The 25,636-nt window shown below is 42.3% G+C and overlaps 1 protein-coding gene across 1 annotated transcript; it reads left to right on the top strand.

Moving 5' to 3' along the window:
• The first annotated feature begins 11,783 nt into the window (after nucleotides 1-11,783).
• CHRNA6 (cholinergic receptor nicotinic alpha 6 subunit) lies at nucleotides 11,784-23,217 on the top strand. Its single transcript, XM_075020259.1, is given in 8 exon segments — nucleotides 11,784-11,800; nucleotides 11,802-11,880; nucleotides 11,883-12,096; nucleotides 14,485-14,624; nucleotides 16,471-16,515; nucleotides 17,633-17,742; nucleotides 17,862-18,849; nucleotides 21,081-23,217. Coding segments are annotated over 8 exon segments (1,716 nt in total). The 3' UTR covers nucleotides 21,204-23,217.
• Nucleotides 23,218-25,636: the final 2,419 nt, after the last annotated feature.

The raw sequence follows: 25,636 nt of genomic DNA, 5'->3' as shown, positions 1-25,636 counted from the left end.
ACTTCTGTCTGAAGTAAAGACAGGAATATCTCAGCTTTGCTAAACCTAAGAACACATCACAAAGACTGGCATGGCAACTGATCACCAAACACCCCTGTCTAATCCCAAGCCTATGCACAAAACGTGAAGACTGTCCCCTTCAGACACTGCCTTGCTCATAGTTAATAATCAGTGGCAATACTTGTGTAACTAAAGCAGATCATGTTTTTAATTAATTTTTCCACATCCTCCCTCAGTCACAATGCTCATTATGAAGTTGCTGTTATTCTCCTTTCTTCCTTCCAAATGCTCTTTCAGAGCACAACAGAAAAGATGGTTTCTGACCGTAATGACATCAGGCTTTCTCCTTACAGTTTTTGGCCAGAGGCACAAGAGGTATTGATGGCTCAGCCTGTCCTAGAAATGTCTGAACTCATAAGGTTCACAAAACCATGCATTAAATGAAGTGTACAGATCTCTGTAGCTGTCAGACAGTCATTTAACAAAAATAAAGCATTGCTACATAAAGAAGAAAGTCACTTAACTTTGCAGATGACCTCCATGCCTCCCTTACTAATATGAAGGTGTCCACGGGAGAGATGGGCAAGTCTACCAACCTACCAAAGAAAGATCCTGCCACTTGGCTCCTGTTAACCTGAATGCACCCATTTGTTCTTTCAGTTACAGAGTTACTGTTTTCTTAGTGGGATTGCTCCTCACATAGCAGAGGATAAATATTTTTCTTTCTGAATTACCAGAAGATTTGGATCTTGTCATCCATTTAAATGGGAATGGGCAGCTAGTCTCCTCTGGCAGCCTTGAAGTGCTCTCCTTCCAGATGCAAACTTAGGCCAGCCCCAAAAGGTTAAAAAATTGTAACTCAGGCATCCCCAAGTAACATGTTTCAGGACCACTGGAGTGTTGGTCATTACACTACAGCATCTTTGTTCTTTGTGCCTCTGCAGGTGGTGATTGATTTACATTCTGTTAGTCCCACAGCTGTCTTTCTCAGTACACTTTGTTTGAGAGCCAGCAATTAAGTAATGAATAAAGTGGATTAAAAATATTTTCAGCTGAAGTCTGGATTTTTGGCTAAGTGGTTCTGTTTGCAGAAGGATGGCACCATTTTCTAAGGGTGAAAGAGTCCTCTCCCTGCCCTTCATATAAATCAACTGAAAATTGAAATATTTCATGTAGGAGGCATGTCGTGATGAGATTTCATGGGAGATGTCACTGGGCCGCTTGCTCTTCTGAGGCTGCTGTATGTCACTACAGTCATAGCATGCTCCTCCTCTTCACTCCAGGAGCTCTGTCAGGGAGTTTAAGTTTGGCCCAATACTTCTTTTCCTCATTTTTCATTTTTTACCTAAAAGGAAATTAAAATGTCATGTGAAAATGTGCATGATTTTCTGACAAACTGTAGAAATGGCTCAGAAAAATAGCTCTGGGCTATTTAAAACAACACTGCCAAGACGTGTTGGCACAATCTGAATACAAGGTCTGTGGCACAGTGCAGACTCAGTTTTAGCACTGAGATAACAATTTTCTCATTCAAAGAGGACAAAATTCACCAAAGACTTGCACCAGTTCCTTCTGGAGAAGAAAAATGTCCCCTGAGAAGAATTCTGACCAAAGTTCTCAACTGATGCGAAATCCAAGCACACTTAATGTCCTTTATTGCATGTCAAGGATCTGACATCACTGCTGCTCTAAACCTGCATACTTTGATAGGTTTTCATGGAGTCAAACAGAAAACACAATTTACACAATTTCTCAGTTCCACATGGAATTTTAACAGGACCATTGAGGTCTGACTGACTAAATTCCTGCCTCTTTCTGTCATTCATTTTGCTCCAAAATTTCTCAGGATTTTCTGTCTTTCGTTTTTGCCAGAAGGGCTCCTGCTGACCAATTTCCAGTGAAATCTGATGAAAAACAGAAATAGGGGCATAGTTTCAGGTGAAATTATGATCGTGAATATGCGCGATTGTCCGGGTAGTATACTTTGTGGTTAGTGCCCTGAAGTCAACATTTCCTGTTCAATTTTTGTTGACTCCCGTGATTGCTCAGTGCTTTGGCTGTTCCGGGTGTTCATGTGGCCATGGACAGTTTTTTCCTCCATGCCTTGTCTCCTGTGCTAGTCTAGAGATTGACTCCTTTGAAGATGTGATGTCAGTGTGTTTGTGCAGAGCTCATGCAAAGCTGATCTTTTTGACACTGGAATATTTGGCTGCCCCTGCATTACAGGATGGCATCTTCAGTGCCCGCTGACTTTGAGAAACTCCAGAAACCTTTAGTGATGGGTTGGGAAAATAAGTGGAGAGAGAAATATTGCATTCTCTCAGACCAAACATTTTTATTACTGCTTTTGTTATTCCAGAGTGAGGATATGGTCTTTAGGAACAGAAAGGGAATAAGCCAGGTTAAAAATACAAGATTAATACTTAGTAATCACAAGGAATTAAAACTACTCACAAAACCAAGCACAGATAATCCCAAACAAGATAGTTTCTTCAAAAGCCACAGGACACTAAGGATGAGAGCATCTCATAGACTCAGAAACAAACAGGATTACTTAACCCTCCCAGCTCCCTGGCTCGTTTTAACAAAGTGCAAGTTCATAATTTTTTTATATTTTTGCTCAGCTATTTTCCATTCATTTGACTGAATATGGCAAATTCCCACAAAAACTTTTAGAGGTATGTCTTAAATATATTGAGCCCTTACAAAATACTGCAGCACCTATCTTGCTTCCAGAAGGATATTCTTCTCTGTCTTTGAGAGTCCCTTTTACCATGTGCAAACACCCTTGCAGTGTCGATGAAAATGTCGTAATGTCCTGGGACATGTTGGGGGGCTAGACATGAAGAATTTTTAAGAGAAACATTTGTAAATCATTCCACTGTTCCAGAATAAGCAAAGCTTATGGTCTCTTTATGATCCATGGAGAAGCTGTTTCCTTCAACATTTGCATCACCTGGGAAAGTGTTTCAGATTTCAGTCAGAGGTACCATAGCTATTATTAAAGGGGCATTGGTTTAGTTTTACTACAGGGGAAATCTGTGAAATGAATGTTGGAATTCCTGCTGACAAGGATTTTTCATCTCATGCATTTACATGTTCTCTCAAATTGCACTTTTTTTTATATTGGCTGGGGTGCCAGCTGGGAGCTAGACTTTCCGTGTACCCAGTGCATTGTCAAGGCTTTCCTCCAACATCATCAAGGTACAAGAGTTTACTTAGGTGTCCAACCTGGCAAAAGCTTTTCTCTCGCTTAGCTTCTCTTCTGTTTCTGTCCTCTGACAGAAAATTAGTGGCAAAGGAATGCCAAACTGCCTGGTCTAGATGCAGTGCATTTCTGAGGTTTCTATCCCAGGTGGAATCTGACATTTAATGAGACATAAATGGATACAGTGTTTGTTGTCATGTAGTCAAGCGCTTGTTATCTCTGCTGCACTTGGATATGTGGTGGGCTGGAAGTTTCCAGGAGATGCACCTATGTTGAGAAGATTTATCCTGCATCTCTCTTCTGCTTGTCCAAGTGTTTGATGTTCTTCCTACTCCAGATTTTGGGATAAAAATTGGGAGAGGTACTGTGTTTTACTTATTTCCTGTCCCAAGCGTTGTATTTTCTGTGTATGTTGCTAGTGGTTAAAGCAGGAATAGAAGAACTATTCTTTATTTCAGCCCAGCTTCCTGTTCAAACAATATGTATGTTGTCACATATTTTTTCTGTCTACTCACTGACTCCTCCAAAGACCAATTTATAATGAATTTTAAAGGTGATTAAGATTCTGCAAATTTTATGTGAATCAAAAACTGCACGAAGGGAAGAATCCAAATGAGATTTCCACTTTGCCCCATCTGAAGGAGCAACAGACAGACTATATATCTCGTAGAGCCACATGGCCAGTCAGCACATATGTATTAGCCCAGTAATCAGCATATGCATAGCTCTTGCCTAGCTTCTGCACATGCTGCTTTGTACACCTTAGGGATCTAAAAGGGAGCAGGAGGAATGGTTAAAGCTGTTGAGGTATGGGAAAGTTAGAGAAAAAAGATGTGTGCACAATAAATAAGGTTTCATTAGTCCTCCAGCTCACTGACCAGCCTATTTCCCTCATGGTAACTATGATCCTTTTTTTCAATTATTAGTATTTTTTCCCACACTAATTAATTTAAGGACACCCCCACCCCCACCCAGTTTCCAGACACAAAGGTCCCCGTGGATTTTATTGTTTCTTTGGAACACACCCGTGAATTTGCAAAAACACTTGTTAAGTTTGAAATCTCAGTCCACTAGAATGCAGCCTCCGCGAAGTTATTCAGCCAGCGTATAAGTGTGTTCATGAATTGTCAGATCAGCAAGAGCACCATTTGGTGTGCTTCACCTGTGTGGCTGTGTTCACATGGTGCTTGAGTTACCAGCTCCTCGCAATGGTCTATTATTTAATGAACTCCTCAGGGCTAAAACTGGGCATTTGCATTGTCATTTTGAGCAGCCTAAACTTCAGTTCATTCTTCCAAGAAAGAAACATGGATGAAGAGGAAATCTGGCTCGATGCCTATACACAGATAAAACCACATTATCCCCCAGTAATTCTTTTCTAGGGCCATCATGCGCCTCCCCATTTCCAAGCAACATTCCCTCTTGTGCTAAACTCTTTAATATTCTTCTTTTCTTTCATCCCTTTTAGGCTAGGAAGTTTCAGATCTTCAGTCTGGGACTCTTTATTGCAGTCATATTCCCATCCCTCTCTTGCTCAGTCTGACCCTGTACCCTTTCTTCCAAGATACCTACCCTTTCCAGTCATCATACTCATTGCTATCATATTTTCCCTAACAATATTGCTACTATATCCATTTTCCTCAGTACAGGAAGAGGACATTAGGAGACTCCCCTACACTCACTGAATCCAAAAATCCATCATTTCAGGATATTATGTAATAGCATCCCTTTAAGTATTTTCATTTACACTTCTGCTTGATTTTTTTTTCCCCCTTCTTATGAGACGCTAAATTTTTTGGAAGTAAAATGTTGGCTATACTAGCATCCCCAGATGCACTGCAGATGTCAATGTAGAATTAGGTGGCTTCCAAGAGATCCTACTCAAACTTGTGTGGTCTTTATTTATGTTATGACAACTATGTGCATAAACAAAGAGATTGTCTGCTGGTCTATCTCCATTATATCCTTTCAGAGTTGCTTCAAAACATGTCTTGATTTTCATTTTGGGATTAAGGAGAAATGGCAGCTATGGCAAAAAGGTCAAAAGAAGGTACAGAAACATCCAATCCACCTCTCCCTACAATGTAAAAGTATGTTTGCACCAAAGAAAGGTATTTACATTAGTAAAGTGTGGAAACATGTATTTTACATGTTGAAAATATACTCCCAGGACTTGTTCCTTTAGTAAGAATGCTGGAAAAGCCAAACAGAGATGATTGGTTTGGATTTTAGTTCCTTGGGACAGATCAGATTTTATTAGCCTATGTAAGTCTCCATCAAGTTACAAGAAGAGTTGGTCCAAGCTGGAGGTTACTCAAGTTAAAGGAAGTGATGCTATTTGACTCCATATGTACAATGGAAGCTGTTTTGAGGATATTGCCATCAGTGATGCTTTAGCTTATAAAATATGGATCTTTGTGTTGTACTCTGGGTACTGGAGCTGCTTAGCAGGCAGCATCATGGGAATAGGCATTCCCATTAATATACTTGGCTACTCAGTGTCTAATGACTGCCTGACTTACCAGGCTTTATAACTGGGGCAGCAGAGGGAGTCTGGCAGAGGTATTGTGGTTCAATCTCTTTAAAACAAAAGAAAAAAGAAGAAGGGACTGTATCACAGAGGAACCTACTGAACTGAAGAAATTCTACACTTAATATTTGGAAGTGCTGTAATCAATGCAAGCTACAAGGCCTCTTCCCACCCATCATTTAAAATCTGACTAACAAAAAAAATGCTTTACTATAAATGATCCTGAAGCATAAGCACATTACTGTGCACATTTGCACACAGTAGCCATTGAAGTTCCATCCTCACTCATGCTTTTTATATCCTGCACACTAGAAGCCACTGGTCAGTGCCTAGTGAATCAGAGAGCAAACACAGTTGGCACATGAGGTCCCAGAGCAGGAGAGGGGCCAAAGCCTGGGGCTTACACATGGGCAAGATCCAGGCTTTGCTGCAGGGAGTGCAGGAGATGAACCAGCCGTGTGAATGTACTGCTCAGGGTGCAGGACTTGACAAGCCGGACTGTACTAGCACTTAAGCAAAGGGTAACAACCTGGAAGTGGTTCTGTGATAGTTGAATGTCGGTCAACAAGGCAGTGAAAACTGGATTCCTAATATTCTTCTGATAAATGCTTTATTAGCCACCTTTATTGTAGTGATATCCACGAGTCAAACAAAACAGGGGATCCCAACTGCACTCAGCTCTAACACAGGTTAATAGAAGCCTTGTGCCCTGATGAGACTGTAATCAGCACAGACAAGGCAGGTACAGCATGTGAAATGTCAGAGCAAACAGCAATGTAATGCTTTTGTTCTTCAGTGCCCCGGGAAGAGCTGTGTTTCTCTGCTTCCCTATGGCTCTCACTCCACAGAAGAAGAATAAAAAGGGAACGGAGAAGTGCTGCTGTTGGTATTGCTTCTATGCAGCTGTAGGAAATTATACTGGGTCTCTAAAGAATTTAGGGTTTAGCAGGCTGGTGTCACCAGTTGGATTTCCATGTCAAGAATTTGTGGAGAAGATAAGCCAGATTTCTCAGAAGGGGAAGTGCATGGCTCTGCACATCTATGCACATAGAGGAGAGAGGACAACATAATGTATTCAGAGATGTCTGAGAGTGAGGGTGTTTGTGCACATCTCAGTGTGGACATGGGAGGTGCTGCTTTGGCACCTGTGGAAGATGATACGTGTTTGTGCTCTGTGCTGTGCACTTCAGTGTTGGAACACTAAGCTATGGCAGGCAGAGCAGGCTTCAGAGGACAAAATATTAATGGAGGAAGAAAAGGGGAAACACAGAGAGAGAGAGAGGCAAAGTGATCTAAGGTATCAGGGTAAAGAGGAAAAAGAGGGAGGACTGGAAAGACAGTGGTTGTAGCAGGCGTAAAGGGAGGAAAAAGAACAAGAACAAGTAACAGAAACAAAAATGAATACGAGGAGGAGAAAATTTACCACTTTTCTCTTCCTCCCCTGTCTTTCCCATCACCTCTTGATCCTCTGGTGCTTTGTCCACAAGAGGAAAAGAGTCAGGAAGACGGGTAGATAGAGAAGAAAGAGAGGAAAGGAGAAAAGAAATGAGAGGGGAGAAAAAAAGCCAGAAGGAAACAGGTTTGGAGGAGAGCAGCAGGTTGGGAGTGGAAGGCTTTGTGGTAATTGGAGTGTTCTCAACATGGGCAGATGCAAGGTGAAAGGGAGATGGAGGAAGAGGAAGTGGGTGCAAAGGGGCAGGCAGAGGCTAGATTACTGAGGGATGATACAGGAGATTAGGACAGTGCCACAATGAAGTGACAGAAGGATAACATGAGAAGGAGAACATGAAAAGGACCTAAACGTGGGGGAGCTGGGAGGTGGAACTGGGACCTAAAGCCCATCAGACAAACCTTTTCCTACTGAATTTGGGCAGAGGGGTTGGGGCTGGGGGAATGCAGCTCAGAAACAAAGAACTGGAGTAACCAAGAAAAACAGCTGAGGCAAAACAACTCCTGGATGATGTCAGAAGGGAGAACGTAGGGAGCAATGATTTGCTCTGCCTTAGTAATAGGTTAACACTTGTTAGTGAAGGATAACTCTGACAACACAATTAATAGATTCTGAAGTTTTGCCTCCAGAAGACATAAATCTTTGTGACCATTTCGCCCAATTACTTGTGTGAAAAATGTCTCTTGGTGATTTCCACTTTGAGCCCAGTGCTCGCTGAGATAGAACACTTCTCTCAGAGGGTTGTCTCAGAGATGGCCTCTGCCTCCCTGACTAAGGTCTGCAATGCCTTGAGTGGTTAAAAAGCCTGCTTTATTTCAACTGGGGTTATGGAGTTTATTTCAACTCGGGTTACACTTACCTTGAAGGACCTGAAAGGTGACAGTCTCCAACTGCCATGAATTCAGAACAGCATTTTAAGATAACAGGTCAGTGTTCACAAGCAGCTGAATTGTCCAGGCAGCACAGGCACAGAAAAAAGCACTAGTCCCAACCAATAACCTCTGCAAGCTAAACTATTCCTTCATCACTCAGAGCCTGCAATGCAGCTTCATGTCCCAGCATTTAGATCTTGTCCTTCATTTGTCTGCTCAGTTAAAGCATCTCCCACTTTCAGAAATCTCCCGTCTGTGAGCTTTACCAAGTTCCCTCTTTACCTTAACTTAGCTAATGCACAAGCTATCTGAGATTGACTACAGAACTGTCAGTAAAATGGTGATACTGATACTTTCACTGTCCCATTACAGTTTCCTTTGGCATCATTTTTATTAGCAGTAGGTGTCCCATGGCCAGGGAAGCACTGTGTGTGAATACCCAGATAGGAGTGAGCTGTAGCTAAGCTGATGGCTTCCTTAACAGGTGTCTGCTTGCAAAAGCAGTAAGTAGCAGAGTGGACATTAAATGCAATGCTGCTGAGATCTCAGCCATCTTCACAGCTATTTCAGCGCAGCTATAACAAGCAAATATATAGGTAACCCTGAGCAACAAAACAGTGAGAAGTGGCTCATCTCCCCACAGTGCTTCTAGACCAGCAATGGAAAAGGGAACACAAGCCCCTAGGTGCAAACTCACTTGCCTAGTGGCAGTTAGCAAACAGTCAACAGGGCTGGGAAGTAAACTCCCATGCTGGGTTCACCTGGCTTTTCAGCAGGTGGTCAGGGCATGAGTGGCTCACCATGGAAAAGGTGTTTGTCACAGCCCCACTGCATATGAACCCATTGCATTATCAAGGCCTACAGACAATTCAGATATAGCTCTCCAGCAGTGAACTACTTGGGTCTAGAGGGAAAAATCAGCCATTCACTCCAAAAGTCAGGATCTGTCATTAGGATTGCCAATAGCACTGGGGCGTGTGCCTTCAGCCAGAGTTACAGGGCACACAGGCAACCCTCCAAATGGGTCCCGATATTTTTTTCACAGTCCACACCATGCAACTTTTACAATGTCAAGCTGCAGTGGTGAAGTGCATCCATGTGCTCGAAACCTTTATAGTGGGCAGATTTTGTGCATCACTGCAAGCTGCATGTCCTCTTTGCCTGAGCCACTTCACCTCAAGAAAGGAGGCCAGAGATTTTGCTCTGAGTCAGTATGTTCTTGGAGAGTAAAAGCACATGTGAAGGTACTAAATCAGCCTCTTCTTCCATACATGGAGGGCAAAGGAGGAGTGAAAGCCTGTCAGTATGTGCTTGCTGTTTGAGCCTGGCTTGTTGACACCTTCCTTGGCCAGTTCATATTAGATTTGATTAGGTACCTTCCCTAGCAGGAGTGATTCACAAACTTTTTGCTCTGCTTCCAGCTGGCTTCCTTGTCGCTGAGGCAGTACCTCAGCTGGTCTCTCTGGACCCTCCATCTGGATGCCTGATCAGCCACTTGTCATGGCCCAGTTTGAACTCTGCCTTCATCTTCAGGCTTTCACAAAGGCAGCATGCACTCCAGCAGCGTCCTACCAGCAAGGCAGGTGTAGCACAATCCCTCCTGTCATCTGCTCACTGAATGATTGGTATTGCCTCCTAACTCAGCTGGCTTCCCCAGTCCCTTCCTCCTCAAAACAAAGCAGCTCTTTACCTCAAGTGTGGCAGAAAGGATCACCTTGCCAGCTGGCCTCCCACTGGGAGGGGAAATGCACCGATTACTCTCACCTATGAAGACCTTTCAGTTTAACCCAGATATGCGTCTGAAGGTATGTTAACTTCTCACACCCAATTCCCTGGCATGTCAGTTTCTTGGAAGAACAAGAAGTTTGGAAATGTCAAAATGTTTTAATTTGGGGTCAGTTTGTTTCCAAATTGCATCTGACTATGTTACCATATGTCATCTTTCTACAAGCACTGGACTTTAACAGGAGTGCATATGCCATGACTACAGCCAGCCACAGGCATCCTGTGATGCCACATGGCTGCGTAATTCTATTAGCCACAGTGCACCACGGCAGCATAAATTCAGGGAGGAAGTATGAGCTTCACTGGACAAGGTGAAGGAACTGCAAGGTTATGGACCTCGACTGTTAACATGATTTTAACAAACATTGCAACTTGGGAAACCCAGACACAAAGCAAAGAGGGTATTGTGGGTTTTACTTTCTTCCCTTGGAAAATATTGGCAAAATGGAAATTTACAAGAAAAATCACTATGCTGAAACCCACTTTTTAATCTTAAAAACATTCGTAAGGAGAATTTATATCTAACTTCAGCTTGGAGATGTGCCTCAAAGCCATGCCTTGCAGTCTCCACTTACAACCATGTTTAGTTTGCTGCTGCTTTTGAGAGTGCAGGATTACTCCCAGCCCCCCAAACACTCCTGTGGTTTGATTTTTTTGTTTTGTCATCTCTCTGCTCAAGGCTCCCCAACCCCAGTGAGCTGTGGAGTAGGGCTTCTGTTAGTAGTCCTCCAAGATGGCCTTTTCATCCCTCAAAACTTGCCATGGGCAGCTTTGTCCACTTCAAGTATCTTCTCTATAGAGGCAACTCATTCCTTAGTCTCTTTCGTCCAGATAGACCTATTCCCTTCTACCCATATTTTAACAACAACTTGTGTAGAAGACAAATCACTTTCTTATCCTGAACTGCAGCATTGCCTGTGTATTATGCAGTATGAAGGACGTCTTTTTTCTGTTTATGGCTTTTCTCTTCACTCCACACTTACATGACAATGTAACTGCCTGGAAATCAGCAGCATTTCTGTTTTGATCAAATCATTCACCCAGTCAGTAAGACTAGTTCATGCTGGATTGAGCACGCATAAAGGAGATTCACTGTCCAAGCTGCTTTCTGGGAGGCTGGACGGCACCAAGTAACCTGTGATGCCTTCCATTCCTCTTGCAGTGAAACAGGACCTTCAGTTTCTCAGATCATTTGCCTACAGATTCTTTTCAGGCATTCCTGTTGCAAGGGCGTGCATACTGAATGCTTGAGGAGTGAACACTCATTAATCTCTACAGGATCATGATCTCCATTTTTTTTTTAACTTCTGTGATTAAGAGTAACACTGTGTCCCAGTGAACTTGGCCTGTTAGGTACTTCTGTAACAGCACCCAATATTTTTCCTTTATTCTACTGCTCCATTTCCACACTAGCAGGATACTGGCACAGGAATCACTGCACACACACACACACACAAAAGATAGAAAAATTGATGTTGTGAGCTGACTTGTCTGTCAGGAAAGAACTTAACATGCTTAGTTGTTCCTCTCAGATGGCAATAATGAATCTACTTGCCTTAGATTTATTCACTCAGAATACTGTCAAGCAATTCTATCACATGATGCTGTTTATTTCAATGTTTGGATGGTTTCTGGTAGGGGTGTTAAAAGCATATAGCATCCATTTCTCCTGCTGCAGAATTAGTCCTCAACCAAGAAACTGAAGTTGTTTCATTCTGCATTTTCTGAAGGACTCACTCAGGTGAGCACCAGGCAATAGCTAAAGCAACTGCTTTTGGATGAGTGTTCTTTAACCAGTGGGTGGAGGGCTGAGTGAATTCCTCCCCCGCTCCATCCTGGCCGCCCTGTGTCTTGCCTTCCTCTCTCTCCTGCACTCTTAATACATTCCCCAGAGGCAAGGGTGCGGGAGACTGGAAACGTGAAAAGTCACCTGATAGGATGCTTCCCGACTCCCTTCTCTGCACAGCATAAGCTCTCCTCGCCTCGTGATAGTGGAAGCAACTCTGCAAGGTTTTGCTCTGCTGAGCAGACTGCAGAGTTTGCTGCAAATGCAAAACTGAAATCCATCTTTGTACCGCCTACTTACCGTCCAGGGGGCTTATATGTCTTCTTGCCTTCTGTTCTTTCCCCAAACCTCTCTTCTCAAAAGGAAGCTCTATTCTGCTGCTAGCAATGCATTCTGAGAGGTGCCTATGTTGGTGTTACCCTGCTTTCTGTGTGTGGGCATTTGTGTTCACATCCTTGATTAAAGGTAGGCTCTCTTTGATACTAGTTTCTTAAAATATTTTCTAGTCACTGTCTCTGCTTCTGTTTTCCTTGAATGAATTCAATGTAAAGCTTCTACCAGCTATTTCTAACCTGAAATCTGTAACATTTCAACAGTATTTTAAGAGAGCTAAACCACTACTAGTGTTCACATATAAATCTCTTCATTTTGGTCTGATAACTAATTGAGGAACTATTTCTAGCAAAGAATGAAAATTAAATAGGAGTTCTAGTAATTTTATTTGGTGCTTGAATTTTGCAATTGCTTAAATAATGCAGGCTAAAGATGTGCACATTCAGTACTCTCACTTCAAAAGTGAGAACTTGATGTATTTTTGTTCCCTGTTGTTTGTGATCTATAGTTAAATATGCTGGAGTGATTCCATGCACAGGTCTCACTGAGGTTCAGCAGGATTTTTGCTTTTAAGACACTATGTCTTTTTTTAAAGTCTCACTTCTGCTGATGACCAAGACATGTATGAATTACAGTGCTTGTGTTAGCAAGGCATAAGGCATTGTCTTAAAGCAGCACCAATGGGATAAGAATCTCTAAATCAAATATAAAAATGAAAGGCCTGAATACTTTTCTGTTTCAGTTACTTTAAAGCATGTCTCTGTTAAGAAGCCAGTAGGAAAATTTTAAATGAAACGTGAGTTTAGACTCACCAGCTTTAGTTAATGAGACTTTGGTAAGAAACTTGTGTTCCCACAGTAGGGTACTTCTAGTCACAGTGTGATGGATGTTGCTGAGGAAATCTGAAAAGGAAATTGCAATTTCTTCTTTGAATGGCACAATACATAATATACAAACATCTAAACATTACAGACATTCATGTACATTCTCTGGTTGATGCTAAAAGGATGAAACAAAACATCAAGTCATGGAAGTTTTACTAGAATTTTCTTTCCATACATGTAAGTCACCAGTAACCAACATTTCAGCTTTTAATTGTGATAACCCTCTGAATCTGAGCGTACTTTGTATCACCTTAGAGGCAGAAATGTCTTCCCCCCCCCCCCCCCCCCCCCCCCCCAAATCAGGGGAAGGATGGCCTAAGCGTGAAAACAATGCAGTGTGCTGAGACAAGCATCTCCCTGTAGGACACCTGTGCAAACACAGGCCCTTATGTTCACTGAAGGAAATGTCCGTTGCAAGTTTATGTCCTATGCTGTGCCAGAGACCATGCTGCCCGACACAAACCCCTTCTATGCTTAATATTTGTAGTCATAAAGTCTTAGCATGATTGCTTTCCTGACATGTTCTAGTGCAGTCTGGGACTAACACAAAAACTTAATGACTATGTATCTGAAAAACTAATTTTTCCTCAGTTGTATCAGTAATATCTTTGGCATCATCCTATAGCTTTGATAATACGGCTGTGCTCAATATGAGGAGCAAGTTCTAAAGCTTTGTCTCATGAATTATTTTGAATTTAAGTGCTGAATTATAGTAGTGCATTAAAATAGCAAAGTTATTCAAGAAAATTATTTTTCTAAGCTGATGTCACCAGAGTCCACGTGATTTAATCTTTCCTTTTGAAATCAAAGTCTGTAGCCTTTAGCACTGCAAGAATAACAATTTCAGGTTTGGGCTGTATGTAACAGATTAAGAGCATTCTTCTTGACTCTGCAGTGAGGCAGCTCAGTGTCTGTCATATACCTTATTCCCTTTAAGCCATCTGGTCTGTCCTGCACTGACTGGTAGTTACAGCTATGATCTGCTTGTTCCCAAAGAACAGCTCTGTATTACAAAGGTGCATGCTATTCTATAAGAAATTGCAATATTTCTACTTTTTTTCTCACAGAACTTACTAAATTAACTTCCTTCAGGGCAAAAATTGTGCTATCTAAAGAGCTGAAATGGCAAACATGAGGATAAAATGTAGTCATAGTTTTTGAGAATAGGAGGCATCATTATAATAACCTAATCAGAGTCCCTGACATAGATTTTGATCCAGCAGTTGCAGCCTCAGGCTTTTATTTTCTGAGTAAGTAGCTATGCTTTTCATAAACTCTGTTTTACCATAAAACTCCCAAAGATGAAATCCACCACATTTCTTTTTCTACTTCACACTACCTTACTCTACTTTGGTCTGATATCAGGGTGGGCCAAATGGAGGCCCATAAGCTAGATCCAGCTTAGGAGACACTTCCATTCAGGCCATTACCTTACACTTTGAGGAGACAGGGAGCGGTGGGCAACATCCTGCGGGAGAATGCTTTCAGCTGACAGCATACTGGCAGCCCTCTTCTCTCTGTGCTCATTACATGGTTACAAGCACAGGATCCAGAAATATAGCATGGACTCATATGTTATCCAGCACCTTCTCTCCCTCTTCCTTACCTCTGACATTGCTGTTCTTTACCAACACAGATACCACAGCCTGTGAATCAGAGGAACGTTTATTTCACAAACTCTTTTCCCAATACAACCAGTTCATCAGGCCAGTGGAAAATGTGTCTGATCCTGTCACAGTGTATTTTGAAGTGGCCATTACCCAGCTTACAAATGTGGTAAGACTCGTTACAGAATACTGCTGAGATTTGAGGATGGTTGCAAACGCACACAAGTTGCTAAAGCAGCAGATGTAATTGTGATGGTTGCACCTACAACTCTCATAGCTGACATCGTCATGTGTGCATATGTGTACACGCTGAGACCTCTGCTGTTCTTTCCATCAGCTCAGTTGCTCAAATGAGCAGTTCGAAATACATGGATTCATTTGCTTACTCTGTAGCATCAAATCCCTCCGCTCCGGGCAGCAGTCTCTGGCACCCAGAGCAGCAGCACCAAATGTTCTAGTCCACTCTCTGCAAGGCTAGTCCACTCCACAGACACCTGGTTGTGTCCATGTTGGGTAATGTGGCCTAGTTCTCCTGTGGGGCAGTGTCATTTCCCAGTGGTCACAAGAGATAAAATCTCTTTTTTTGCATGCTTTTTCAGTCTGTCTGTTTCAAAACAACATAAGAGGCATGCAGCCTGCAGAGTGGTGTTTTAAAGTGTGGGGCTGGGAATGAATGTTGTGTGTTCTGGAGTGCACTGTATACAAGGGTGTGTCTGAGGTGGCAGACCTGCTGGGCAGGGCAGAGGGACTGTGGAAAAAGCAAAACCTGACTTTAACCCTTGCTGAACTCTGCTCTGTGAAGCAAATTATCCACAGAACAGAGGCTGAGTTTTGATTCTGAGGTGCCTAGTTGAGTCCATAATGAAGTGACAGGCAAACAGTGAGAAGTAATATTCAACAGCAGCCAGGGAGCTAAGTTATCTGAGAGTATAAATGAAAGCATTGTAAGTCCTCGTGGTGAAGGCAGTTGTCACCTTTTAGAGTTCCTTTGTCAAAGTATTTTGTTTCCATGTTACAGGTAGCTTGGCAGGTTTCAGCAGTTCTATCTCACATTGCAGCTCCTGGCTCCGAGTGCTGTCTTCAGAGAATAAAAGGAACATCATAAGAATATCAGTTGAATTTTCTCAAGAAAGAGTCATGATTTTTACAGGAACCTAGATAGTTTAATCTGTAGACAGGAACCCTACAGGGCCTTCAAAATGATCTTCATGCTTTATCTTCAGTATGAAATGTTCAAAATTCACCTGCAATATTTTCTACCTTTGGCTTGTAAATATCTTAAATTTTTTGAGTCCACATGCTTAAAAACTGAGAACCACCCAAAGCAATATTCTTGCAGATATTTTCATTGTGAATGTCAGCTTGCATTCATAAACACATGTAATATGAGTCTTTCTGAATACTTTTAGGCTGAAGGCTCATTAGAACAGGATCCATCTTTTATTTTTGTGTCTCTTGCAGCACCTTTTTGATTCATCACTGGTTGGCAATAGCAACAGTTGACTGTAAAAAGAAGGTCTCAGTCCAACAGTGATGTAGTTTAGTTCTGGTTGAATGCATCTGCTCTACAGGTTTGCACAGAAATGCATGAACACTGTGGTACAGATGCCATTTTCCTTGAATCTTGACCAGTACCATACTGTGTAAACAGAGCTTTTTAAACACTGAATCCAACAAAACATATAGCCACCAGCAGAACCTTATTCCTCTGGTACTGGTCAGAACAATTGTAAGTTTTGTGTTCTCCCTGTACTCAGGCCCCTGGCAAAACAGTGCAACTCTTTGTATGTCTGATATTTGTGGGGCATAATTTTCCAGTAGAGCTTTAAAAACTTTTCAGTAGAGCTCCACATGACTGTGCACAATATGTAAGCCCCCTGAAAACAGCCAGAAGAAATCTGGAATCAGTTAATGTGGAATTCTAGTTTCCATTTTTATTGAATAAATTTGTGGCCATCTCAGGGTACTGTAACTGACTTTGGAGTGAAGATGTGCATGCCTGTGTTTCTTTCTAGGATGAAGTCAATCAGATTATGGAAACAAATTTGTGGCTAAGACATGTAAGTGACTGCATTGCATTTCTCATCCATTTTGATCCATATCATGAAATGTGTGTTACCTTGTAAGCTACATCTATAGAATAAATGCTTGTTTTGTAACAAGGATATTAAAGGTATGAATAAGGATAAGCTCCATTAACCAAAGCCACATCTGAAAAAGTAATTTCTTTATTCTTATTTCCAAGAAGTTACATCTCCCATCTTTCCTTTGCGGTATACTGTCCTCCAACTTCATGATCATTGGTTTATCTGGTAAATCTAGCTGGATGTGCCCATTAAAGAGTGATTAAATATGCAGCTCTGCAGTCCTAGGTCATCTCCATACTGAATATTCCAACCAAAACATTTCTTAGCAGAAGGAACATGCCTCCATTTTTCCTGATGGTTTTAGCATTTATACATAGACAAAGATCCTTAGAGGACCTAAACTGCTGAGAAAAACAAACCAACTTCCACCAAAACCAGTTTCCTTAAGACACTGATTGTGGTCCACACAAAGCTTTCTATAAAAGATACTGTACTTATGATCAGGATCTTCAGGGTAGGCTGCGAGAGCATGGAGCATGGCCCTATGATAAGGCACTAGACAGCGATGCAAGAGAGCTGCTGGGCATCTCTCACTGCCCCTGACTTGGTAATTCACTACTCCTGTGGAACCAATAATATCCCCTGGCAGCAGCTGCCTGTTAGTTTGCATATGTACCTCCTTTCTCATTAGGATGCTGCTCTCCTTTGATGCTGGCCTCCTTTAACCTGCAGGGTGCACTCTCATGGCAGCAGCAGCAAGGCTTGTGTTTCCTCTCTGCGGTGGGGAGGTAAACTTGCACAACTAAGGGTCTATACTGATGTAGCAAGACAGAGAAGAGATCTCAGCATGTCAGCAATGGATAAAAATTGGCATCCTATCCCCCTCAGAGAGGAGGGAGTAGCAAATCAATGTGAGCAATACTCACATATGTCCGGTGTTTCTCCAGGACTTGTCTTTCGGGTCATTGTCCCCTTCTACATGTGCTATACTTTCAGTCTTTATCATAGCCTGTCATTTTACAGGAAGATCTGAGAAGCAGATATTTGCTGATATACAAGGTTTTAAAATCCTTGTCCATTCTTCTTTCAGATTTGGAATGACTACAAATTGCGATGGGATCCCAGAGAATATGATGGCATTGAATTTGTTCGGGTACCAGCAGATAAAATTTGGAAACCAGATATTGTGTTGTATAATAAGTATGAGGAACGCTTTTCTGTTTTACCCTTTCTCTCAAAAGTGTCTTCTTGCAGTGTCCATGAAAGACATTTTACTTTCATTCTAATTTTCTTTTCTTTGCCTTATTTGTCTTTCTTAGTGCTGTGGGAGATTTTCAAGTTGAAGGCAAGACCAAAGCCCTCCTTCACTATGATGGAATGATCACCTGGACCCCACCAGCTATCTTTAAAAGCTCCTGTCCTATGGATATTACCTTTTTCCCATTTGATCATCAGAACTGTTCACTGAAATTTGGCTCATGGACCTATGACAAAGCCAAAATTGATCTTCTGATCATTGGATCCAAAGTAGATATGAATGACTTTTGGGAAAATAGTGAATGGGAAATAGTTGATGCTTCTGGCTACAAACATGACATCAAATATAACTGCTGTGAAGAGATCTACACAGACATAACATATTCCTTTTATATTCGAAGGTTGCCAATGTTTTACACCATAAATCTGATCATTCCCTGTCTCTTCATCTCATTCCTGACTGTGTTAGTTTTTTACCTGCCATCTGACTGTGGTGAGAAAGTGACTCTTTGCATCTCTGTGCTCCTTTCTTTGACTGTATTTTTACTGGTGATCACAGAAACAATCCCATCCACTTCCTTAGTAATTCCCCTCGTAGGTGAATATTTACTCTTCACTATGATATTTGTGACTCTGTCAATTGTCATTACGGTGTTCGTCCTGAATATACATTACAGGACTCCAACCACACACACAATGCCCAAATGGGTAAAAACCGTCTTTCTTAGCTTGCTCCCCAAAGTCCTGTTGATGCAGAGGCCACTAGAACAGCAGAAAAAAAACATCTCCAGAAAAAACAAGAAAGGATCTGCCAATATGCCAGGCAAGTCAAAGCACAGCAAACACAAAGATACCAAATTACACAATGAGCACCGATGCAGTCACTGTGATAAGGCAACTGAACTCACTACCACCAAAAGAAGACAACTGAGCCATCAGTCACTGAAATGGATGGCAGAGCACATGGAGTACTCCCCAGAAGTGAAGGATGTCATTAGCAGCGTTCAGTTCATCGCAGAGAACATGAGGTCTCAAAATGAAACCAAAGAGGTAAGAGAGGTAACCACCCAGCTGCCCATGGTGCCACACTTCCAGCAAGTGAAAACATGGTCTAGGAGGACAGCCCACAGAAACTGGAGTTGTTGGGTCTAGAGAAGCAAATTTTGAGACCTGTGAATGGGTCAAACTTTCCTACAGAAAGGGAGAAGATAAATCATCCATTGGGGATGGAATAAGAAAAGTGATCTCCTCTGTTCTCCTTCTATCCCCAGTGGATCATTTAAGCAGCAAGACAGTTTTAAATTAGACATGAGGCTCACCCTTCAAAGGAAAAGAAGAGGAGCGCCAGTCAGTTTGTTGCAGCCATGAGGAATGAACTTTGATCAGCAACGGTTCGGGCAAAGTTGATCCTGCCATAGGGCAGGGGATAGACTAGATGGGACCTTTCAAGGTCTCTTCCAACCCTACTTCTGTAGATCCTCAGAAGCAACCCTCTTCCACTGCTCACCAACTGCTCAGCCCTGGTAAGCAGTGGCATCTCAATAGTAAGCATGCTATTTACCAAGCAGGGTGCTTTTCTGTGTTAGTAATGGAACAAGCAGGTTTGGGAACTGCTTTGTAAAGAACAGGGCTTGTCTAGCAGCACAGTAGTTGATCTGGAGAAGAACTGTTCTCAGCCAGTGATAAATCTTGTAAAGATATTCCTTTCAGAATGCTGTTGTCTGTACTTTGTTTCAGTCTGGTGTGTTCTGATTTCTTTACAGTGATTTGACTAGTTGTGGCTTCAGCAATACAGTATTTTCAGCCATGACAAACATATGTTGAAATAAAGGTTGAGTTTTGGAGGAAGACAGCTGAATGAAAACAGACAACAGATGAATAAAGACAGATTTTTAAAAAGGAGAGAGAGGAATTTAAAAATGAGACTTAGCATTTGAACTAATGGATTTGCTTGTGTGAGGTTATAAATCTTTCATCCTAACTGGAATTTGTGTCATAGAAAATGAGACACATTGGAATTTAGACGATGTTTTGCTTGGCCACAGTATTTTAGCCCAGCTCTTACTGCCACATCAGCTGCATGAAACATATCCATGTACTGTAATTAGCTGTTTTCTCTGATGCACTCCAAAAAAGAAGAGTCTTGCATGAAGCAGTCTGAATAACATGCCACCTTGATTATACAGCTCATGATTAAGTCTTCTGTTGCCAGTTTTGCTGATTTGCATTTTGCAAATCTCTCCTGCCACATGAAATTGTATTCTTAGTCTGGTGTGTGCATCAGCAGGTCTGTATCTGACCTTTCAAAACATACTAGGGATGGGAAGCAGGATTTTTCATTTGGGAGAAATCCTCTCTTTGGGGAAGAAAGGGTTTTTTTTCTCAGGCAAGCACTGAGGAAATGATTCTGCAGACTGCTTCTGCTTCAGCCAGACATACAAAGCCATATGGGTGATATCATGCACTAGTCCTGTATAAATAAAAGCCCTTTAAAAATTGTGGCAACATTTACGGGAGCTGGAGTTCTTGCTGCATTTTCTTTCACAAGAAGTACACCAGCAGCCTCTTGGAGGAAAACATCAAGAAATTGGGAATAGAAGTGGAAGATCCCTCAGCAGAGAGCTCTTAACCAGTCACTAGTTTTATATGAGTGAATGTTGTTCTGATGCAGTGGTCCTTGTATGTAGGCACAGTTTAAAGGACAGCAACTTCATTGAATGTGGTTCTAAGGTGTATCTCTCAGACATACAAAATCCACTCTGGCCTGCTTAGCACATGACACTGCAGCTGTCCAGTTTGCTGAAATCAGTGGGGCTTGATTGGAGTGACAGTGTGGCAAATCAGGCTGGAATAGCAAACTGTCTTTTGTGTGGGCTGTCAGGATAAATCCTCTGACACGGTCTAGTGATGTGCAGCTATGGTGATTCTGCCTGCTGTTAAACCACCCCACTCTGCACCCATCATGTGAGCAGGTCCTATTTGTTAATGTTAGCGTCACAGCCATAGCTTGCCAACAGACTTGAATATTTAGAAAAATTCAGCAGACCAGAACAGTGTTGAATGTTCTCAGCCAAAAGTGGTAAAACTATTAGAAAATCAGCCCTCTCTAAAAACACTCGAAAACTGCAGCAACTGTAAGCATGACAAGCAACATTCTTGACTGCAAGTATGTTCTTCCTCACATTCAAAAGTACAAGGGACATTTCTACTGCATAATGTCAACTCGCAATTGCATTTTACATTACATGTAGTTTATCCTTTTCATTTTTTTTCTCTTGCAGGTGGAAGATGATTGGAAATACGTAGCTATGGTGATAGACAGAGTATTTCTCTGGGTATTTATAATCCTTTGTGTGTTTGGGACTGCAGGGCTCTTTATCCAGCCACTAATAGCAGATACATAACTTGAGCCACTCCTTTTTATCCACTTTTGTTCTTGTTTCATTTTTGGCTCAGAACTGTCCCCTATATTTCTCTCCTCTTACATAACCTCTCTGCTCATCACCTCCTCAGCACTCAGCCACAGAGGAAAGGAGAAAGAGAGGGAAGGGTCTGCTGGGAAGGCAAACAATCCAAAACAGAATGAGAAGAGGACTGAAAATGGGAGATGAGCATGTGGTCTTTTATGATGTAATGCCTGGGATTTTTAGAGTGCCTGCCTGTCTTTTCCTCAGTGAGATCAGCAATAACAATCGCACTGAGGATCACAGGAGCAGACTGAAGTTACTGAGCTTTTTCCTTGGGTTCAGTACAGGGTGCTATTAGGACAGTTCAGGCACTTCTGAGTGCATTGCCTAAGGAGGACTCTACCTGGCTTCATTTTTCTTTCCTGATCATAACTGTTCCTCAGCTTTGAGTTAATTTACATTTCCTCTCTATTTCTCTCCTTGTACAACAGCTAGTCTTTGGTATGGCACTTAGATGAGATACCACAGTCATACTGACTGGACCAGTGTTCCTTATTGTGTTCTTGTGTCAGAGCAGACCATAATCAAAATAAAAGTACAATCAAACCAATCCCTCGGCCCTGTAACATTTTCAATACAATCTAAAATAAGCAGTTCCCATCTTCTGCAGTATATGTACACAAAGGAGGGTCCCAGATCAACAAAGTACATGTTTATGTTTATGTTTGAAGTCAGACAGGTCTTAACTACTTAATCATAGTTGAAGACAAACCAACTTAGTATTTTGCACTGCATGTAGCCTTGCTGACATCATCTGAAGCATCCTAGAGTCACCAAAGAGGAACAACCTGGATGCACTATGGAAGACCAGAAAAGACCTGAACTATCTGGGGTTACCATGTAAGGCATCCACATTTGAAATCTACATGCTGCTAAGACCTTTAAAAACTAGTTCATCTGCCACTTAACTTTGCATGTGACCAAAGTCCCCTTTACTTCCTGATACTGAATACCAACAGCTTGGTGAGCTCCAGTAGGATTTCCAAGCCACATTTTTCTCATCAGGTTGACAGTGGTCCCAGTCCACATGTTCTACTCTGAAAACTCTTGCTTGCTCAGGCTCAGACATAAGCCCAACAGGGAAGGGTTTGTCCCTGAGTAACTACTCATCACAGACAAAATTGGCTTGACAGCATTGGATTGATCTAAGTTTTCCTGTGTTTTTAAAACACAAGACCATCTTGGATTACACAGATCATCACAGCAGGAGAAGGCTGGCTATCATGAATCCTACGCAAAGCTGGGCACCTTGGTCCAAACAGCTCTGCAGCAATTTTCTATTTGCTGGCTCGTCATGGGTCAGTGCTGTGTGTTCAAACCTGTAATTGTAGGGACACTTCCATTTGGGGCTGAGGTTGCTGCTATGTAACCAGGTTCCCAATCCTAGTGTGCTTAATCCTGAAACACTTTGTAGATGTGCACCTGATGTGGTCTCTATACTATGTGGACAGTTTACCCTCAGGTCCCTTGCCTGTTTAGATTCCTTTTGGTTTTGTGCTGAAGGATTCTTCTCTAAAAGGCACCATTCCAATTAAAGCCAACGGCTTCAAGAGTAAAAAGCCCTTCTGTCTTATAGGAGTCTCTAAATTTAACTGTACAGTGTCAGTGCAGTGTTTCAGTGTCTGTCATGTACCCGTCTCTGCTTTGAACATCACCAGTCCTTGGAAAGTATGACTCTGATTCTGAAGTCCCTGACTAACCTTTTACTCTCTTTTAATGCTCCATAATAAAGAGAATAAGGCTGAATAAATATATATGTCAGAGATAAGGGTGGAATGACAAGAATATAACTGTCTTAATCCAGTAGTTGAAATATGTGAAGTCATGATTTTCTAGAAGAAAAACATATTTTCTGTAATTCCGCTGAATGTTGCATAATTATGTAGTGACTGACAGACAGATGTATGAACAAGCATGGTTTGTTTTGTCAGCCTGTCAATTAAATACCACTCCTGGGATATACTTTATTGAAGAATTTGTGGTTTTTTTTAATCTCCCTGCTATACAACATAGTAGAGAAGATACTAAATGACATTTGTTGTGCTGGCTCTTTAATCAGAAAGGAGGCGAGGGGAAAGAAAGGGAGGAGAGCCTCATTCTGAGCCTGAAACCTTCATTTCTACAGGAAAGACATCTGACCACCAGCATTCACTGTTGCAGTCTATGACCATACAAACAATGAAATATTGTGGCTGAAGGTGTACTACATTGGTGTCTTAGGCATGACAGATACTACCCTGCAGCCAGTAAGCTGACTTCAGCAAAATCCCTGGCTTTTTGTCAAAGCATTCACAATTGTACAGCTCCTCATCTCCAGTCAGGAGGCCTCTGTGCCCCAGCACCAGCTCCTTGTCTTTGTCATTTTGTTGTGGATAGAGTGATGCACTTCACTCATAAGAGAGAAGTAACAATATGTTTACTGATATAAAATGGTGATTTAACCAAGTTTGATAATAAATGCAACAGTGGTTTAACAAGATTTGATGGCAAGCTTCACTTGGTATGTACTGCATAGAGGACAGGGTCAGACAAAACTGTCAGGGAAACCCTCCCGTTGAGTCATGAGGTTCAGGAAGGAACCCCTTGCATTCTAAACTCCTTCTTAGAGGGGAGTTTAAGTGTGGCTGGATCCAGACTTGGTCAATGGCTTATGTCTAAAGGATTATACATGCACAATCACTCCTTTACATCACTTAGCTAAGATTTCAAAGTTTGGCATGCTATTAAACACTTACTGAGAATCTGTTGTGGCAAGGAATCTCTCAACCTCGAGGAGTAACCTTGAGAGGCATCCATACTCAAGGGGAGATCCTGGCGTGCAGCCTGCTGCTGTGCAGGAGAGCTCAGTGGGCCCTGGGCTGTCCACAATTTATGGAGTAAGATAATTGACTCATAGTCATATTTGCATACCGACTACAGATGTTAGCTTCTTCCAAATTTGGCTTGAGTCCGACATTGACTAGCGTGTGGTTAGGTGGGCGCATTGCTCAAGTTGATAGGCTATTGTGTTGTTACCTGTCTCCCCTGAATCCACGTTGACCCAGATGCAGCCATCATGGCCAGATGCATCTACTACAATCTCCGCTGGTGGTTATCACTTGACCAGGGTTGCGGGAAATACAGGTCAGGTTGGGGCAGGGGGGAGCACACCGCTGCACATTTACCGTACTACACATCTCTCTGTCATGCCTCTGGACCTCAAACACAGGGTTTGGACAGTTTAGTCCTTCAGCCTGGTATCCTAGGAAAGTAAGATTTACAAAGTCATGTTCTGTCTCTCTTTGAGTGTACTATTTCCCCTTCCTTCCCCCCACCCAGTGACTTTTGGATCCTTCTTTTGCCATTTTCAGCTGTGTTTGGCACATTCAAGACTTGGGAGCCTTGCATACTCCTGTCAGCTTTGTGAAGGTAGTTGGCTGATTAGAGAGAGTGGAGGTGCGGGACACGATAAGCATCTCACCTTGGAGAAAGCTTCAATAGGGGCCCACATCTGAGCACATATGGAAGAACCCACACAAAAGCGACACTTGTGCTTGCCCCAATTCCTGTTGTGGGACCTTCTAACTGAAATACCAAGAAAAGTTTCAACAAGAGCTGGTGCCATCCCAGGTGCTGAGTTGGGTCACACACCACACACAGCCACAGGAAAAGTAACCATATTCATTGCAGGCCACACAAGAGTGGTGTGTCTATTCTCACCCCATCACCTCCAAAGCCACATCAGCAACACCCCGTACTATATGTCCCAGTGATAAGTGTAGCACTGGCAGCAAGAAATCTCCTTTACTTGAGAGTGATGACATCTATGAATTAATTTTAAAAGCACAGAAGCAATTTGACAGCTCAACCAGCTCATCACATTCTCTTCCCAAAGGAGACCATCTTTGCACTTCCCCCCCCACTAAAAGGCCCAGAGGAGTTTGTCATATTTGCCTCTTGGTGGATGGACGATACACATCGTCCTGCCAAGCAGTGCCAAGGTTCTGGCAAACCAGTGCCAAGAAATCAAAGCACCACATGTTGAGGCAGTAGTAAGACAGTGGGTTGCTGTTTTTTTTTAAGATTTGCAATTTGCAATGTTGTCATCCACAGGCAGAGCACATGAAGCAGAGGGAAGGAGCCCATCAGAGGACTATCTGCCCATCTGCCCTCCCTAGTTGTGTTTTTTAGTGGTAGGCCAGGCTGTGGGACATGCTGAATGCATTTGTGGGCTAGCGGCAAAGAGATTCAAGGAAGCTCAGAAACAGCCAGCGCAAGGAAATGATGAGTAGTGAGACTACAGATGCGGCAGTCCTAGATGCAATGCTAGAAAGACCAGAGGCCAAAAGACATACCTGTGCAGTGTTCATACATCTCCCACTCCAAGGACC

This window comes from Buteo buteo, chromosome Z (genome assembly GCF_964188355.1).
Source record: "Buteo buteo chromosome Z, bButBut1.hap1.1, whole genome shotgun sequence".
In the NCBI taxonomy this organism is placed as follows: Eukaryota; Metazoa; Chordata; class Aves; order Accipitriformes; family Accipitridae; genus Buteo; species Buteo buteo.
Note: the sequence above shows the minus strand (reverse complement) of the source record. Positions and strands in the feature narration are given on the sequence as shown.